Source organism: Paramisgurnus dabryanus, chromosome 21, assembly GCF_030506205.2.
Source record: "Paramisgurnus dabryanus chromosome 21, PD_genome_1.1, whole genome shotgun sequence".
NCBI lineage: Eukaryota > Metazoa > Chordata > Actinopteri > Cypriniformes > Cobitidae > Paramisgurnus > Paramisgurnus dabryanus.
The window spans coordinates 11,271,410-11,291,576 of record NC_133357.1 but is presented as its reverse complement, the minus strand read 5'-3'; the positions used below and the strand labels follow the sequence as shown (position 1 = coordinate 11,291,576).

General features: G+C 37.1%; 1 protein-coding gene and 1 long non-coding RNA gene across 5 annotated transcripts in view; both read right to left on the bottom strand.

Moving 5' to 3' along the window:
• The window catches only part of clstn1 (calsyntenin 1), a 50,777-nt gene that overhangs the window by 18,785 nt on the left and 11,825 nt on the right, over nucleotides 1-20,167 (bottom strand). For 2 of the 4 annotated variants that reach the window (XM_065285549.2, XM_065285551.2), the window contains exons 2-5: nucleotides 8,333-8,455; nucleotides 4,242-4,271; nucleotides 2,727-2,922; nucleotides 488-696 (exon numbers count right to left, since the gene is read on the bottom strand). In XM_065285549.2, the coding sequence (XP_065141621.1) occupies nucleotides 488-696; nucleotides 2,727-2,922; nucleotides 4,242-4,271; nucleotides 8,333-8,455 (558 nt within the window). The remainder of the gene's footprint in view (nucleotides 1-487; nucleotides 697-2,726; nucleotides 2,923-4,241; nucleotides 4,272-8,332; nucleotides 8,456-20,167) is intronic. The other 2 variants (XM_065285550.1, XM_065285552.1) reach the window with 1 other exon arrangement.
• LOC135775401 (uncharacterized) lies at nucleotides 15,458-18,441 on the bottom strand. Its single transcript, XR_010543873.2, has 5 exons — nucleotides 18,168-18,441; nucleotides 16,598-16,654; nucleotides 16,395-16,456; nucleotides 16,046-16,107; nucleotides 15,458-15,886 (listed from the first exon to the last, which is right to left on the bottom strand). It is a non-coding gene; the product is annotated as an uncharacterized lncRNA (long non-coding RNA).

Sequence of the window (20,167 nt, the reverse complement as noted above, 5' to 3'; positions counted from 1 at the left end):
GGATTCTGAAATGGCTGCTTGTTTGCACAAATCAATTTTTATAGGCACACTATAAGTGTCATGAATAACAATGACCCGCAAGTCAATATCACTGTAAAGTCTATAAGCTGTAGCTTTAGCAGGAGTGTCAGACTGGCGGTGTCATAAACAATTTGGAAGGGTAGCAGTAGACATTTGTAGGGTACAAGTAGCAGATTAAGCTAGAAGTATAGTCCAGCGAGAGTTTGCGTGCAGTGTGTGACGCAAATTTTATCTTCAGAATAGTACGCCACTGCCGGATTTGCGCATACTTGTACGCATAGGCAGGAGAATGTAGTATGCAACCCAGGAGATGCATTGCATTTTTGCGTAGAACGTCCGCATACACGTACGAGTTAAATGCACATACGTGCAAACAAACTATATTCCGAGCTTAAGCATACCAGCACTTTTCTCTCAACTAAATGGCCGGATCAAATCGTTCATGACAGCGAACAACTCTACTTACCATCCTTGTCAATACTAAAGGGCACATCGGGGGTGACAATCTCATAGCTGCAGATCTGACTGAACTGGAACGAGCAGTCGGCATCCACGGCCTCCACCTTCATGATGCTGTCGTACTTTTTGCCCTCGATCACTGTGGCTTTGTAGGACTTCTCTTTGAAAACTGGAGAGTACTCGTTCATGTCATTTACTTGGATGTGGACAGTGGCCCTATGGGACATTAAAGCGTGTTTAATAAACTAGAATCAGATGAGGGGGGAAAACAGGCAAGTGATGTAAGTCAGTAACAGCTGGCTGATTGATCTGGACATTAAATGATGGTACACTGACATCCCCAGGGCTTTGTAGTGTACTGTCAGCTTGATCTCTTACATAATCTTTTATACATCTGGATCACATTTCACCCCATAAGAAAGATTATAAATGAATGCAATTCTACATATGAAGCTTTTTAGTGACAATTAAGATTATATTATTTATATATTTGCATGACAATTAAGAATCCGCCAGTAGTTCTCATTAGCAATGGCTTCAAGACATTGAGTTTTTTGCATTAGTGATTCTCATTAGATTCTTATTGCTGTTATAATCTTTACTGTTCATTAATTTTTAATGATTCTTATTTAATAGTGCATATATTTTAAAAGTTGTTTAACAATTAATTCAAAAACATTTTACTAAAAAACAAGATTTTTTAGTAAGAAGTATTAAGCAATAAGATTTAATTTGTGCATTATTGAAATGAGAAATGGGGTTGGGCATTATACAGTAGCATTTCTTCTTAATTTGGGGTTAAATATGACCCAGACAACATGTTATATTTGCTATCATGTCACATATCATTTGACATTTATTGCTGCTGAATGCAAAACAAAGTATTATATGCGAATTATTAGAGTGTTCCTGTAGCATTGCATTAGTAAAACATGAGGTCATGGGTTTGATCCCAGGAACATACATAGTGATAAAATGCATAGCTTGTAATGGACTGTGTGATTTAGATAAAAGCATCTACCAAATGCATACAAGTAAATATGTGACCCTGGTCCACAAAACCAGTCTTCCTCAGTAGCATGGGTATATTTGTAGCAAAAGCCGATACATTTTAGGGGTCAAAATTATTTATTTTTCTTTTATGTCAAAAGTCATTAGGATATTAAAGGGACACTTCACTTTTTTGAAAATATGCTGATTATCCAGCTAGAGTTAAACTTTTGATTCTTACCGTTTTGGAATCCATTCAGCTGATCTCTGGGTCAGGCGCTACCACTTTTAGCATAGCTTAGCACAATCCATTGAATCTGATTAGACCATTAGCATCTCGCTCAAATATTTTTTATATTTAAAACTCGACTCTTCTGTAGTTACATCGTGTACTAAGACCGACGGAAAATTTAAAGATTTTCTAGGCAGTTATGGCTAAGAACTATACTGTCATCCCGGCATAATGATCAAGGACTTTGCTTCTGTAGCATGGCTGCAGCAGGCAAAATAATATTACGCAGCAGCCTAAAATAGTCCCCTTAGTAACTTTCAATGGCAGGGGACTATTTTCGGGCACTACGTAATATCATTGCGTCTCCTGCAGCCATGTTAAGGCAGCAAAGTCCTTGATTATTATACCAGAATGAGTGTATAGTTCCTAGACCATATCGGCCTAGAAAATTGCAACTTATAATTTTCTGCGGTCTTGGTACACGATGTAACTACAGAAGAGTCAAGTTTTAAATAGGAAAAATATTGAAACTCTTTGGTTATTTTTTAGCGCAGTGCTAATGGTCTAATCAGATTCAATGGATTATGCTAAACGATGCTAAAAGTGGTAGTGCCAGCCCCGTAGATCAGCTGAATTGATTCCAAAACGGTAAAAATCAAATTTAACTCTAGGGGAGCTGGAAAATGATCATATTTTCAAAAAAGTGGAGTGTCGCTTTAAGAAAAGATCATGTCCATGAAGATATTTTGTAAAGTTTCTATCGTAAACAGATGAAAACTTTATTTTTGTGAGTGGATGCCATTGCTAATGACTTCATTTGGACAACTTTAAAGGTGATTTTCTCAAAACATTTTATCCAAAGGGACTTACAGTGTATACAGGGTACAAAAGTGTTTTCCATAGGTTTAAACCCATGACCTTTTGCATTGCTACTTATCGCAAACACTTCAATAGCAGCACCAGATCAAAAACAGAGCTCCTGGCCTTCCATTCATTGGAATACACTCTGATCAAATATACCCACTTGTGAGATTTCTTCATGTTGCCTCCATCAGGTCCTTCCCCACAGTCATATGCCTGAATAGTAAAGGTGTGCTCCTTCTGTAGTTCACAGTCCAGTTTGTCCTTAGCCCGGATCACCCCCTCTCCCGTCGACTTATCCAGCACCACCGCCTCAAACGGAACATTCTGGCCGTGGATCTTAAAGCCGCAGATCTCCCCTGGAAATGGCAAGGTACATACCAGTTTAGTCAAGCCCACCCTTATGCTAAAGGAAATGCTGTTTAGTGAAAATGAAACTCCACAACAAAACCAATAACACGCCACACGCAGCCAAAGTTGGTTTGGCAGCCAAAGGGATTGGGACACTGAGGGTGGGTGGGGGGTGAAGGTGTCTGTGGAGGAAGCCAGAAGCACTGTGGGATGGGTGAGTATACGGGAAGTGGAGGGGACGAGAGTTAAATAAGGGAATATTGAGTGTCTGGTCCAAGCCATTTGATCACATCGCATCCAGTCATGCAGTAAGAAACCCAGAATGCAGACAGGCATTTCACAGGAATACTTAATATACAAGGACAGAAAGGAAATGATAGAAACATATAGCTAATATCTGCAAAATCCTATTTAAATCTGTACACTTAAAAAGCTCACTGCTCATAAAACAAACAAAAGAAAACAAGGTTAAAATGTTGAAGTTAATCATGGGGCAATGAAAAAGATTTATGACAGACATCCAGCATCCTATCAGAAATTCAGGCAGTGCCACTTTAAAAACAAAAAGGAAAGGAAATATCAAACAAACAAGCAAACCCCCTCATATGGAGCATCAATTTCTCCTTAAAACTAGATTTTGAAGTGAAGGAAGTCTTCCTGTGCAATGTTGTCTCACGCAAACCCTTTGAAACGAACTGAAAAATGAAACAATAAAGAAATAGAGGAACAAAGGCAGTGGAACTTAAAGACTGGATGAGAGCAGGGGTTAGAAATATCCAATTGCTTGACATCCACATCAAACCGCAGTATATATGCCATGCTATATCTCATATGGTGTAGGAGATGCTTAAACTAAAAGTCAGACCACATCACAGACCGTACAGCAGAGAGAGTTTGCATCATTTAACAATCTCAGCAACGTTACTTTCTTTAAAAAAATGTAGGTTTGTTTGTTTTTTTACCCCAAAAGGTACATAAGTAAAAATACCCTTGCCCCTTAAAGTAAAGAAAAATCTAGGCTGTATCAGTAAACTCGTGCATTTATTTGGTTTTGTAGCTGATGCACTGTTAGGATCTGCAAACTTCAATGGATGTCTCATGCATTGATATTTCTAAATTCTGTTATGCCCCACGTCAAACTTGTCATCCAGTTGCTAAAGTTTCAATCGCAAAAAATTCAAAGGTGAGAGAAAACCAAACAAAAGAAGAACCGGGAAGAGAATAAAGAGCATGGCAAGAGGTTCTGCGTGAAGTGCCGATTTCTTATAATTGCGTTAGTGGGTTAATAAAACAAGGTTACAATGCGGAAGAAAAAGCCCATCATCACCTTCTTTGGTGAAGGTCACCTCAAAACTCTCTACAAGAAGGGAGAAAAGATAAACCCAGATCAGTCAAGAGAAAGAAGGAGATTGACAGAAACACAGAAGCAAAGAGAAGAGAATGAAGACAGATGTTACAGAAGCAGTCAAATGCTCAGAATACCTCAAATGAATTAATCGCACAAGTACAGATCGGTTTTAGACCGCCTTTTGCCGAGTATGTGAAACTTTACCTGCGCTGCCTCTATACTATACTGAAAACATAAATAATCTTAAAGGGATAGTTCACCCAAATACAAATTCTGTCATTATTTACTCACTCTCATGTCGTTATAAACCTATATAATTAACACAAAGGAAGATATTTTGAGGAATGTTTGTAACCAAACCGATCAGAAGCCCCATTGAATTCCAAAGTATTCTATTATTTTATCCTGCTATGGAAGTCAATGGGACCTCTAATTACAACTAATTAAAAAAAAATCCTAAACTGATCCATTTTTATAAAACAGATGCAGTACTGGATTATGAAAAAGTATCTTCTGTGTAAATACAATAATATCTTTTATTTCGCTATTAACTCTTTCCCCGCCATTGACAAGTTATCTCGTCAATTAAGAAAAAACATTTGCATAAAAAAGTGTTCCTGATAAGGTTTTGTGTTAATCTGTAATACAGATGGCTCTGTACCTGTGGATATGGTGAGAAACATTTTAAGTAATGCTTTGTAAAAATCCCATGGCGCTGTCCGAGTGCTGAAACGCTTCGGCTCTCCGCACGTTTGTAAATCCTTTATCTCTTGTTTGTATTTTTAGAGTACAAACCTTTTCTTTCATATTTGCAAATTATTTTATGAGATTACAATGATTATGTAGGATATCAATACATTTACAGCAATTAAAAGCCTACTTTTTGTACTTCTTTGACTGAAAAAAAAAGGCTTTTCAAGGTTTTAATCCAAAAAATTAAAATTTCAATAAAAATGAAAAAAACACAATTTTTCAACATTATTCTTAAACTGGTGGTCTTCTTCCTCCGCCTAGTTTTTCAGTTTACAAAGTCCGTTATCTAAATAGGGATTAGACATAGTACAACTGGCTTTTAAAGGGGATGAGAGATTAGACTCTCATTGGTTTATTGCACGTTACGCCCAAAACACACCCATTACTCATTATGAGAATAGGAACAACCCTTTTCGACCGTGCGCTCGGAGCACAAACCATTTTTCCCGTCGTTAAATTAACAAAAGTGGCATCAGACACACCCATTTAGGTCGTGCGCTTTAGACAATGCGCTTAGATCGTTAAAATTGGGCCCTATGTATGTTTTGATAATCATTCAAAATCTGATCTCTAACAAAATTCCTTCACAAAAATGTAATTATTTCAGCTTTTTCCTAAAAAAAAAATTTATTTAAAAAATAGCCATATTTAAGAGTTAATTTGATATATTTGTATGTTTATATATTTTTAGAAGAAAATTTTCCTGGAAAGCATTTTGTGAAACGTTAGTGAAAATCACAAAAAATGCTGGCGGGCAACTTTTAAAAAAATGGCTGGCGGGGAATGAGTTAAGTAACAATCCATTTGACATATTTATCCCAAGAGAGACCGATTATCTGATGGCTGTTATGCGTAAAGATGTTGTACCAATCTGCACCATGCTAATCTTGAGGTCAGTCTGAGCTGGATTATGACTGTATATAAAGCACAAAACAGCATAGATAGTTCACATTCACACTGAACAAAGAACAAAGACACAGAGTAAAGTAGGAAAATAGGAGAAAACTGCTGTTCATAATCCCTGTTGGGGTTAAAACATTACATTCTGCAGCCTTATGAAAATACAAGATTAACCAAAAATGTCTCTAAGCCTCTTTTCTGTTAGCTTGGCTGACAAGTTAAAGTCCAGTTTGACCCCATCATCGGCCCTTTATTGGTGGAGCTGTCCACCTTGTTTTTACCTCCACAATTACAGATGGATTTTCCATTAGGATCTGCTGTTGAAAGTAAGCCATCCGACTGAAGCCTTATGCCTCATTGGTGCATTCTAAAAACACTGATGACTGTACATCTGTACACCTCCCCAAAAATCCAAGTGCGTACTCCTTCACTTCCCATAAGTCGAAACACAATGAATATTGATTCCTTTCCTCAGACTGCTTTACTGCACGGTGGGAATCGATTAAGATGCAACATGAGAAACGATTCTGCCCGAGATGTGAGAAACAAAACCCCTGGTGGAGGGTCTTAATTGTTTACTTGATTATTTTTTGCTTTATGACCGTCTTAAGATTTGACTGTCCTGAAGGTCAACAGACCCGAATAAAGTTAATAAGGAAAAATTAACATCGAGCTGGCACTGCAGAGTCCTCCACTGATAGGAACGTAAAAGCTTTCGATAAAGTGCGTCATGTGTGCAGTGGAAATCAATGCTTGGGGCTGGTTTATAAAACACCAGCAGAACATCAATCATGATGGTGCATTTGTGGCCCTAATGGGACATCATTTTCACATACACAAAATGAAACAAACACAGCTGGGAAATGACAAAAGAATGAGGAATTAAAAAGGGTTTGGGAATTTTTTTTAATAATGCAGGGTTCCCACACCTTAGTTAACTTCAAATTCAATGACCTTTCAAGGACTTCCAGGTCAAATACCCTCAAATTCAAGGACTAAATGTGGGGACACATTTCAAGTGAGAGCAAGGTTACATTGTGTTACCTTTTAAGATACATTGATACAGTTTCCTTTCGAGGAACTTGCGCTGCGTCACTGCAGTGACACTTTGGGGACGCCTCCAGGGGTAAGTGCATCTGAATGTGTATATTAAATTCAACCAATGATGAGGCTTAACAACAAAGACAGGGTGACGCAGGAGCCAGGAAGTATATCGCTATCCGAAATATTGCCAAAGACAGCGTTACAGGGACGGAGGAAGTATGGCAAGGGAGACGCAGCGTCTCGTTCCCATTTCAGGGAACAGTTACATATGTAACCCGAGATGTTTTTATGTGTCAAACACGACTATGCAAAAAGCATTTTGGTATGAACCAACATTTGCATACAGAAGATATAAGCATTTAAAGCGAACAGTTTAGCATGTGTGCATAAAAAGTCTAGAATTTTTATGATATTATCTTACACTACACAGGAAATAATGTTTTTTTCCAGAAAACGTCTTGCATAGATTCAAGCACTTTCAATGACCTGTATCTATGTATGTATACTTTCAAAAACTTCCAAGGGCCTTGAATTTTTCCCCCCAGATTCACAAACTTTCAAGGACCCGTGGGAACCCTGATAATAGGAGGGGTTCCAGGAGACCAATCACAACACTTGCGGCCCACATTGGAACGGGGTTTGTGACATTTTTAGAGAGGAGCACGTCAGGCTACTCAGTACAGTCTACTGTATAGGTATGGCTGACATTCGGCAATGCTCCCTTTATTCATTACCAATATGCTTAAAAACTAATTTGCATATCCACCACCAACATCCATGAGAATGTAATGTCTGGACTTTACATCTAGATGTTCCATTTATCTATAGCTTAATATCTAGAGACAAGAAAACTCACAAAAAAGCAAAACCAGTAAAGCATTAACAAACAAACCCAGTAGCCCCGAGCATCAGAGCCTGTAAGATCATCTACAAGCTAAAGCTGTCCTTGCAAATCAGATTAGGATATAACAGCAAGTTTAATATCAGCCTGACAATATTAGAGATACTGTAAGATTTTGAATGAAAGATCTGGCAAATAAAGAGTGGGCTATATTCGCTCATTTTCGAAATGCTAAATCAGAGAAAAATTCATCAAAACCTATTAAATTGAATTATAGTTTTTGGCTTGCAAAATAAAAAGTTAAAAACCAACTAAAATTATTATGGTTACCTTCAGGAAAATCCTGCAGTGAACACAAAAATAGCACAATTTATGTTTCGATAATCAAATCACGGGAAAATGATCATGTACTCAATAGTAATTTATAAACTTAAAATCAGAGTAGCTTATGACTAAATGTTAAGGTTTAGAAAGCATGAGGAAGCAAAATGGCTGACAGCTTAATCTGCAAGCATAAGATGGAGGGTCTTACCTGCGTAACGTAATGGTGCATCTTTATCCAAAGCTATCAGTGGAGGGTCCAGGAGAACTTTGTCGTCGTTTTCCGTCACAATACCATGATACGTGGTCTCGATCCATGGCTTGTGCTTATTTACTGTGAAAAATAAGGAGAAGCAGTTTATTTGGTGCTGACTGCAACCAACCGCAGGGCAACTGACTATTATTTTGGTTTTCTGCGAGTGTAAGTACAACACTGCACTATCTTCAAAAAGGAAAATCACACACTCAGGCTAGGCAGTACGATTTTATGTCTTTTGTTCTGCTGTTTTACTTGAACTTACTCATGTGGCTATTAGCAGGCAGAACTGTTTAACCATATTTACATGTTAGAAAAATAGGGATAATGCAGAAAAAAGGATAACGCAAAACAAAAATTGACATACTGCAAAAATACAGCTTCAAGTCAAGAAATAAAGAGACAGGGGTGCAACACAAAGAATAGTTTGATTGTTTATGGTATCTGAGCAGGCGAGCATATATGTCACAGACTTGAACACAGAGAATTTAAAGGGGAAGTTCAATGATATTTCATGCATTCTGACTTATTAACACAGTTATAGAGTTGTTCCCTCATGCTTAACGTAGGCAAAGTGTCAAAAAAGCAGTTGAATGTGTTACTGAGTATTTCTTTGCGGAATGCACTTTGCCAGGGTTCATACAAGTTTCGGAAAGTTTTTTCGATTAAGGGTCCAGCTGATGTTCAGGGGTTTCCATACGTATCACTTATTTTTAATGGGCACTTCCCCCGGAAATCCCAAGCCCACCCGTCAATTAGTGGGAGACTCTAGAACGTGCAAACACCACATCATGCGACACAGCTTTGTTTAATCTCAAAACTCAACAATGTCATGAATGAAGAAATGTGTTTTTGGATGTAAGGAGAAGAAAGTCAGCCTTATGGAAACAATGGATATAGTTTATTATCCGGGGTAGCAGCGGAGTTTTGCGTGTGTGTTTGATGCGCTGGATTTCATTGAAAAGTCCCAACCAGGTCATGAGTTGCATGCGGTAAGTAAGACTTCTGTCTTATGTTGGAAATAGACACGTGCTGTTATATAAATGACACGAACATGTAGTGAAACATAAGTTTAACAGTGTTGTATAGTGTTGCATGACTCATACTCGCTCCTCCCGCGGTAGTCCCTCCTTCTTAATTTTTTCGTACGTTATCGGAAAGATTCGGTAAAGCTAATTTTTCTTTTATAAATCTGATTAAACTAAAGACTCTTTGGAGATATAAAGGATGTAATACTACTCTATAGGTACTCCAGATTAACATTAGAAATGCTGATATATATAGACATCTACACAAAATTAATTTTTTTTTATATTTATTTTGACAATATTTCATGCAAATATAATCTGTTATGTCTTAAGTGAATGTTTGGTTACCTGAAAATATCTGTGTGTGTAACATTATATTTGTTCCTTTTATTACAGTAGATCTTAAAGCTGTCTGTCTTAAACGTCAAACAAACAATAAAAGAAAGAAAAAAGTTGAACATATATTTTTTCTATAGATATTGTTTTGACTTTGTGTGTGCTAAATCTGTTAGTTTTACCAGTGATTTTAAGGTGTGGCTGCGGTGATTTGTTTTTGAACTTTCAAAGAACTTTATTTTTCTCAAAATTGACTTTGCTGACTATCAACTTCAAACAGATCTCTGTCATTTTTGTCAGATTCCAACAAATCATACATTTTTAAAAAGTCAAAATATAAATAAAACATGTTTTGCAAATGTTCTTATTACGACTCATTTTGCCAGCACAGGTCACATATTTGTAAATATATGGCTGAGCGATATTTAATAGGGGTGGAACGATACTGATATAGACGGTAATGTCACATTCCATATCCTGCTGGGAAAAACTACAGACGAATTACGAAAACTCAATATACTGCCCAGCCCTAGTAAAGAATTTAATGTATTACATTATAGATACCAATACTGACAAAATTGAAGAATTAATATCCTGTTAATAAGAACATTTATGATCATATCAAAACTGATGTCATGTTAATATTATGATAATATCGTAAATAATTCAGTGCCAGTATGCGATTTATACTTCAACATGCCGTTTAACATCTTGCCCAAATCTGCCTCAAAAAAATTGGCCAAAAGCAAAAAAAACACACACAAAACAATTTGACTAGTAATTGTTAAATTAGTCGATAGATTAGTTTATATAAAAAAATAGTTGATATTAAATCATTAGTAGCAGCCCTATATTGTAACATATTTAAAATAACCTATATTTGGTTATCATACCGTAGCTGTGTTATAAATTGACAATATAAGATTTTGGTCACAGACCCCACTTCTACTAACTGACATATCGCAGTTCTAGCGTGCTGTGGCATTTGCCGCCTCTGTTTGCTCAGCGTGTGGAATCTCAGTGGCTCATTATTGTTGACTGAAGGCTTTAAGCTCTGCTGGCTCTGAAAGGACAGAGGACAGATGCAGTTGCTGTGGTTTAGCTGTAGACTGCAGATTGACTGCAGCAGCACTGTCTGGACGCAGAGGTTGATGTGAAGGGCATATTGCTCTGTTCACAGGCTAATCAGTGCCCACACCCAAAATGTGAGGACATCAGCAGTTGCAGGGTGAAAGGCGATACTTCTGCAGTGCTGATCTCATTGTGTGAGCAACTGACAGTGAGGCAGAAGCAGGAAGTGGGGAATGAGCTCAGCAGATTGATGCTGTCATCAGCAGGGTCCAGAGTTGGCTAAATTTGAGCTTAGGGTAAGTTGAATCATTTAAGAAGCATAATGCACTTCCTAAAAGACATAACGTGTGTCATGTGTGTCTTTCAAAACATGACTGAGTGCCCAACTAATTTATAAGCATCAGCCATTTCAAAAAATAGTTCTGGTGCCGGTTGTTGATTGACTGGTCAATATGACATTGCAGTTTTGCTATAATACACAATGCAGTTACAGCTATGATGCAAAACTTGTTACTTTGATACTCTTGGAATACTGTGTGGAATGCTTGGAACATTCCCAAATCCTGCTGGGATCATATGGATCTGCATGTTCTGCCCAAACTTGTGAAGCTTCTGCATGCTGTCATGACATGATATTTACTCACCACCATGTCATCCAAAATGTTGATCTCTTTCTTGTTCAGTCGAGAAGAAATTATGTTTTTTTGAGAAAAACATTCCTTGTCTTTTCTTATTTTAATGAACTTTAATGGACCCCAATACTTAAAGGAATAGTCTACTCATTTTCAATATTAAACTATGTTATTACCTTAACTAAGAAGAGTTGATACATCCCTCTATCATCTATGTGCGTTCACGTAAGCGCTGGAGCGCGCTGCGACACTTCGATAGCGGAGTGAGGGAGGGTGTTACTGCGCGGAGTCGAAGTACTCCCATAAGTGCTATTACGCCATACAATATAGTTCCTCTTTTGAAATCCTCTTAGAAAAGCACTACGTTTTATTTTGTACCACCAAACTTGCTCGTATAACTACTCGTCTTAAATAGGAAAAACGTTGATGTGTTTGATCACTTCTAACTTTATCACAGTTTGATACCATTGAATGAATGGGGCTAAGCTAAATGCTATCGAAGTGTCGCAGCGCGCTCCAGCGCTTACGTGCACGCACACAGATGACAGAGGGATGTATCAACAATTCTTAGTTAAGGTAATAACATAGTTCAATATTGAAAATGAGTAGACTATTCCTTTAACAGTTTTAATGCAGTTTAAAATTGCAGTTTCATAGGATTCTAAACGATCTCAAACGAGGCATAAGGGTCTTATCTAGCAAACCGATTGTTTACGATCATTATTGTTTAAAATGGTCAGCAAATGTGCATTTTTATATATGTAACACGTGACTTTTGTACCTCATTACACAATTACGTGGGGTCGCGGGCTAGCGCGTCACAGGACCGGAGGAAGACGAGAAGTTTAAAAGTGCAGATTTTTTATTTTTCTTGCCAAAAATGACAATCAATTCACTAGATAAGACCCTTATGCCTCGTTTGGGATAATTTTGATTGCTTTGAAGCTGCGTTGAAACTGCAATTTTAAACTGCATTAAAACTGTTAAGTATTGGAGTCCATTAAAGTCCATTAAAATGAAAAAAATCCTGGAATGTTTTCTTTAAAAAACATAATTTCTCCTCGACTAAACAAAGAAAGACATCAACATTTTGGAGTACATGGTGGTGAGTAAATTATCTGGATTTTTTTTTTAAATGGACTAATCCTTTAAAGCGTAACTAAACCCCTGGTCAGAGCCTGACTCCACCCACTGCAATATTTGAAAAATGCAAGAAAAGTGGGCAGATCCCAACGGAGATAGAGGGGACGAACTAAGTGTGTGGTGAGATCGTAACAAGGGCGTGGTGAGCTTGAACCTGCTTACATCACGAGTCATTTCTTGGACCCAACATCCAATAGGAAAATTCAACTGCAGTAGCCACCGTTCAACCTCAAGAGGGCAGCACTCAGACGTTTTTACACCATATATTGTAGTATTAAAACACTTTATATCCAAATGTCAAAAAACTTACTAAAATCAATGAACAGCACTAATAAAGCATCATTCTTACAGATCATTAACTAAAAAAAGTTGGTTTGGGGTTTAGTTACTCTTTAATGTTTATATTTTTAAACCAGCCTGATCTCACAAATTTCTTTGTTAAAATCACAGAATATTTTGCTTATTTATCCAAGTCATTGTTACGGATGCATTTTTCTGTGTCCGTACCACAGACTTCCTTTTCTTTGTCAGTTTCACGTATTGGTTACTCAGTTGTTTTTCCTATGTTCTTCCTATTTTTCTTACGACTTTCTGTTACATAAAATGACATTCTAACCCAAACCCAACTCTTACGCTAACATTAATAGTTTAAAAATCCAGAAAAAAAATAGTATAAACCAATAGTTAAAGTGACATCCTAACCCAAACCCAAGCGACAATGGTTTAAAAATAGGAAGAACATTTGAGTAACCAATACGTGAAACTGACACAGAAAAGAAAGTCTGTGCTACGGACACGGAAACATGCAGAGATCCGTGACAATGACACGGATAAACGAGCAAATATTCCATGACTATACCACGGAAATTTGTGAAATCAGGTTGTTATGCTAATAAACATTTTTTGCAAAAGAACATTTGTAATGAAATACAAAAATCCTAAATTTAAGAATTTTTACTAGTAGTGATCTCAGATTTTTGGGCCACAAATGTAAATGAAAACATGCTAAATCTAAGAAATATCCATTCACTAAAAACAAATACCTTATCGACAAACATTTATAAACTCGTTCAAGAGAAACAACATCAACATCTAAAACTGCTGTACTGTACATGTAAATTGTACATCCACTGTAATAACATCTACCATCTCAAACTTTCCTGAAAATTGCATTCTGAAAATATCTGTGCCTTGTGCACCTGCTTGAGCAATTCTGAATGATTTATTGGCTTCTCTGTGATTTCTCACAGCTCACCCCGCAGGCGCAGGCCGATGCGACGCTAATTGAAGGATATAACCTCCAAAGCAATAATGATACCATCATATTCACATCCGCTCCCATTACACACCATATCCAATTTCACACCTTTAGGAAAATAACATGCTTGACAGAGCTATCGCTTCATTTTCATGTTTCTGTACCCTGTTAATTTTCAGATGCAATACCTTTGGGATTTAAATCTATGAAAGTTTAAAAACCAACAATTATATCTGTCTATCGACACTGCTAATGGTTGGGCTTTATGTGTTTGAATTGTGTTTAGTGTGTTCGGTAGAGTAGAAGCTGGGAGGGAGGGCAGTGCTATTGTCTGTGAAATTTGGGATCTGGCTCATAATTTGTCTTGGCAGGACTCAGGTGACTTGGGGCTGCTGCTTGTTGTCTCTGGACAGACTGTTAGACCGGACAACCCGGATAATCTACTTTAAACTCCCAGGTTAATAAAACCTTAAGAACTAAAATGAGTCACATGCACAAAAAGAGTGGATGGATTTCTCATCACTCCCGCCAAACTCCCTGCCATACCACAAACATACCGATAATACTGTGTATCATCACACACAAATGAACACAAGAAAAGTAGTTATCAACACTGAAAACCTGTTCACAAACAGCCACAGTGTGAATTCTAAAATGTCTAAAGATGCTCTACGGACAATTAAGTCAATGTGTCTTTATTTGGTGATGTTGTGGTTCATCTCAATAAGGGTACTTGAGACCTCTTGGAGAGCATTCATCCATGGCAGCGATCCCAGCTAAAGAGAACCACTAAACACACCAGCCAAACACCTGCTAAATACAGGCAACACTCCCACATATACACACACAGAACCATGTGCAAGCAGTTGTAAACCATATGGTGGTTTACATATCACTCACTTCGCTCACCAAAAACACATTAACCAATCAAACAGCAATCAAACCTTCTTAAATTTCCTTAAACCCCTTATTGAGTAATTAAACAGTTTATGCTTGAAACCCCGTGCAAATTTCCGGCTTCCATCATTACCGACTGAATAGTTGGGCATCAAAGAGGAAGGTCTGGTTATGAGGCTGGCAGTAAATGAAACGCATTACCAAAAGAGCTCTGATGTGGTTGATATAATTTTGGAGTGCTGTGCAATTCTGGCACATGGCATCATGCAGCCAGATGCTTCACTGTTAACGATTTCCCTGTATTTTTACAGTACGGTACTGGCAGCACGGTTGCCAGTAAGTTACTGTATTTTGGGTTTACAGTACTGTACTGTAATACCATTTTACAGTACACAAACTAGTACTGTATAGTTACAAAGCAGTACTGTACTGTAATTTTACAATATTTTATTACAGTAGTCTATTTTTACAGTAATTTACTGTAATGTCTATATTGACCCATAAATACTATTTATTACTTATTACAGTTAATACAATAATATTATATAAAATAGCTAGAGATTTAGGTTTAAATCTATAGTTATTAATATGGTAAAAATGCTATCCTTGACATGACATAATGAATTAAAAGGCAATCCAAGCAATGTTTGTATCAAAATTTTATTTAAAAAAACATTTAATTGAAACAAAACATTTAAAACAAGATTTTAAACAATAATAAACATATAATCAAGTAACATAAAACAAAATCAACAAGTATAAACAAGTTTGGAGACCCCTGCTGTAACATATTTAACTCTGGCAAATAGAACACTGGTCCATAGTTTGAAGTTTTCAGTTTAAAGTCCATCATCGACTAAAAGGTAACATTTCACTGTGGTAAAAAGAACACTGGCCCATAGTTTTAAATATTCTACTTGAATTTCATTTAACACTAAAAATAAATGCATTAAACTGGCAGACAGACCACAGTGGCCTTTACTTTGAAGTCGTCCATTCGAACTCAATCAGGGACTGCATGAAGCTGTTCACATGGGGGTCAATGGCCACAGCTTTTCTCTGCACCAAGTTCCTTGTCTTTTTGCTTGCTCCTTGTCTGGATGTGCACTTTTTCCCATCTTTGGAATTAATTCTATCCAGAAACCTGTTAGAAATATCATAAACATTAAGTCAACAAATATAAGATAGAAAAAGATTCTTAAAAAATTTAACTCAGCCTTGAATTTACCCCTATTCTGAAACCTTTTGCTCTTATTCTACTGTTCCACACCTAATTACATAAAAATACAGAAGATTCACTTACCGCTGAACAAACTCTTTCCTCAATGGACAGCATCCACATGGATCATGTCATGATTGAATGTCCTGAACAGAAAGTACAATTGTTACTGATTTGGACACAACTTTTTATTCTGAAAACAAAATCTTTTGTCAATAAAGTCCAGGGACACCTCTGCTAAATAAATACAATTATTAAATTAAATTTCTTATAACCAAAGTCTGAATATTTCTGTTTGTATATTTCTACATGGCAAACTAAGACAATTGTGTACATGTTGTGTATGGTCGTGTTACAGTGTTGTGTGTGGGAATTGTGAATGAGTGTATACATGGGTATTTAAAGAAGCTGTAGTGGTAAAGTGCAAACTTACCGAACAATGTGCTTGGTGTGTGTCTGGTGTCACCCATTGTGCCTCCACATCTGCCTTAACTCCTGAAAAGTGCAATGACACTCATGTAAACTACAAATAAAAAGTGATCAGCACATTCCTGTGTACTTTTACATGTGACGTGAAAGCATTTAATATTGCAGTCGAAAAAATACATGACTTGTAACTGTACATCATGTACTTGCCTGGTGCCTTTAAAGATGATCCATCTTACCCAATCCAGCTTACAAGCAATGGTAAGACTGTAAAAAAGACAAATGTTACAAAATCTGTTAGCCATAGAAATAAGTAGACATTGTGAAGGAAATGGTAAAAGAAAATTTAGTAACACTTTACTATAAGAGTTTATTCCTTAACATTTGGTAATGCCTTAGCTAATATGAACTAACAATGAACAATATATTTTACAACATTAATAATATTTGATAATGTTCATTGTGCAGAGACAAAGTGATTGATTTAAAAATGTATTAAGTGTTTAAATCTAATATCATGCTATGCTAACAAATAAAACATTACTGTAAGTGTTAAGTCAGTTGTAAAACAAATATATATATATATATATATATATATATATTAGTTGTTATATTATATATTATATATAAATATCTAAATAAGTCTTTTTTAAATTATTATTCTATAACATCTTGTCTACAGAAAATCTCTGAAAATGTCTCGTTTAGTGCAGAAAATAGCGATTTATAGTGACAAGGTAAAAAGACTGTCCCTTTAATGTTTTACCCGGACGGCTGCGGTGTAACACTATTTCACGCAAAGTTTTTTAACAAGTTAGTAGCTAGCTGCTCACTTTAAAGATAAACATGATCGCCTAAATCTGAGCAATCCTGGTGATGCCAGTTTTCTACACGATGTTATAATGGACTATTTTTACATCAAGAGATGAAGGATCAGATGACAGAGACGAGAAGACAAAGGTACGTAAATGCGGAGCCCATTCTCTTTTCGTGCATTGATTTGATGTGTTTTGGAAACTTATATATACAGCGTGTAATGCATCTGAAGTGGTGGAAACAATATGCCATAAAAATGTACTGGACAACTTACTGGGCGTGTAAAACGCTTAAGAGAAGATATTCTCTGCTTTTGCTGATATAAGTTACCGTAATATAATAACAACAACAATAAGCGCGGCAATCCCTTTCGTTCATCTGATATTAAGATGAGCCCAGGTCTGAATTATATTTGGTCGAAGTTAAAGCTGCGATGAGTTCGATGCATGTATCCAGTTAAATATGAGGTTTCTTGTTTTCACTTCTGTGGAGTAGTTCGGTATGCTGTGTACGGCGTGTCAAGTCCTATCTGTTTACAACCACGAGTCAGCCTTACCAAACAGTCGAACTTAATACTTTTCTCTGACGCTAACTGAACGGATGAAACGCCGTCAACGACCGTTATGCTGGGACCGCAAGACCGCGCTGGCGGGTTGTCTTTGTCCATTTCGTTAAAAATAGTTTCATTGTCACCACACTTTCAACACAATATAAACTCACCAAACCGTCATAATTTAGTTAAAACAACCCTATATTCATTTAAAAAGGTGTAAAGCGAGTTAAAGCAGCGGTAGACATCTGTGTGTAACGTTTACGTTAGCTTACTTTCTGAGGGAGATTGAAACTTTGTTGGCGACCGTTTTTCTCTCTCATTGCACGTTTAAAACAATATTGTGACAAACTATTGACAACATTCTTAAACTAAAAATTAAGTTTTCATGAAACAGAAATATTTCAAACTTACCGAACTGACAGAAATCAATCGTCCTCCTTCAGCTGCAGCCAGGAGTTGTGCTCTCCCTCTGTCTGTGTGATTTGACGTTGGCGCACTTTCTCTGATTATTGCAAGTACACCTGGCACATTACAGCAATGGCTACAGCAAGGTTACATCAAGACCAAAATATACTGTAAAATTTTCCCGCTCAAACAAATTTACCCAGAATGCATTATGAACTGCAGTACTGTACTGTAATGTACACATACAGTATAGTACTGTGGATTTTTACAGTACAGTGCTGCTAAATCTACAGCGACATCTAACAGTGTTGTTTTACATCCATTTCACATAGAAGCACTTCAGTCATATATTATGGGCTCATGGTGATGATTACTGCACATCATAGCATCTCATAATGGCAATAGCCGTTCAAAAAGTGCTGAGACATGTGTATGTGAAACAGATGACTATAAAGGGAAACACTTAATTCTGTCAAAGTCTAAAGAGGTTTATACAACGTGCAGTAAATATGTATGCTTTAAACAAACTCCTAAACCCCAAGTATTATAAATAAACAGTTCAACCAAATATGCAAATTCCCTCACCCTTATGCCATTCAAGATGTATAAGACAGTTGAGCAATTAATAATTTTATATTAACACAGTAATTAGTAATGCTTTTGTTAAAGGGGACATTTCACAAAACCTTTTTAAGATGTAAAATAAATCTTTGGTGTCCCAAGCGTATGTATGTGAAGTTTTAGCTCAAAATATCATATAGATAATTTATTATAGCATGTTAAAATTGCCACTGCGTAGGTGTGAGCAATAATGTGCCGTTTTTGGGTGTGTCCTTTTAAATGCAAATGAGCTGATCTCTGCACTAAATGGCAGTGCCATGGTTGGATGGTGCATATCAAGGGGCGTATTATCTCCTTCTGACATCACAAGGGGAGTCAAATTTCAATGACCGATTTTTTCAGGTGCTTGCAGAGAATGGTTTACTAAAACTAAGTTACTGTGTTGATCTTTTTATATTTTCTAGGTTGATAGAAGCACTGGGGACCTAGCCTGGGTGCCAGCTGATCTTAGCCCCGCCCACAACATTTTGAGAACGGGAAGATCGGTCTGGGGTTTCTGCGTTGAGGAGCTGCTATGCTAGACCCAAAGCTGGTCGAACCAATCAAATTGTCAGGGCGGGCTTTATACGATGATGGACAGATAATCAACAGTAACGTAATGAACTGCGTCACCAAAGAGCGCGTGTGTTGAATGGCTGCTGCTGTAGTGTTCAGATGTGTGGATTCTGACATTGAGTCTGTTCTAAAAGATATCGACAGAGCATTGACTTTTAAAGAGGAACAGAGAAACACGAGCAAAGCATTTGTTGATGTTTTTGTCCCTCCTACGGGATTCGGCAAAAGTTGGTCGCAACTGAAATGGGTAACGTTATCACGGCGATGCAACTCGGCGTGCATGACGAGATGGATATAATTAGCGGTCGTTGCCAGCTTTTTTTCGGAAGCCCAGAATCGTGGTTGCTGAATAAGGGGAGGGACATGCTAGGCTCCAATATTTTCAAGCGAACGTAATGGGTATCGTCGTGGATGAAGTTCACCCAACGTACAAATGGTAAGAGATAGTCTTAATGTATGACTTAGTAAATACTTAATGTTGTGATATAAACGAAATGTTGTAAACATAGTAGGTGTTGATGTACATTCGCTAACTCAGACTTAGTATAATCACAATGTTAGTGTCATTGTAGCGAAATAACTAGCAGTTCGGTCAGACTCAGGCTGCAAAAAAGACGCCTCACACCCCGTTGCTCTGATTGGTCGTAGGTCTATCCAATTGAGTGCAGAGGCATTTTTCGGTTGAGACACGCCTCATAATTATAGCTCAATGGAGCGGTATCAGACTCAAATTCTGACTAGAATTGAGTATGACAACGTCAGGCTACTGGGGACCCAATTATAGCACTTAAACATGAAAAAAGTCAGATTTTCATGATATGTCCCCTTTA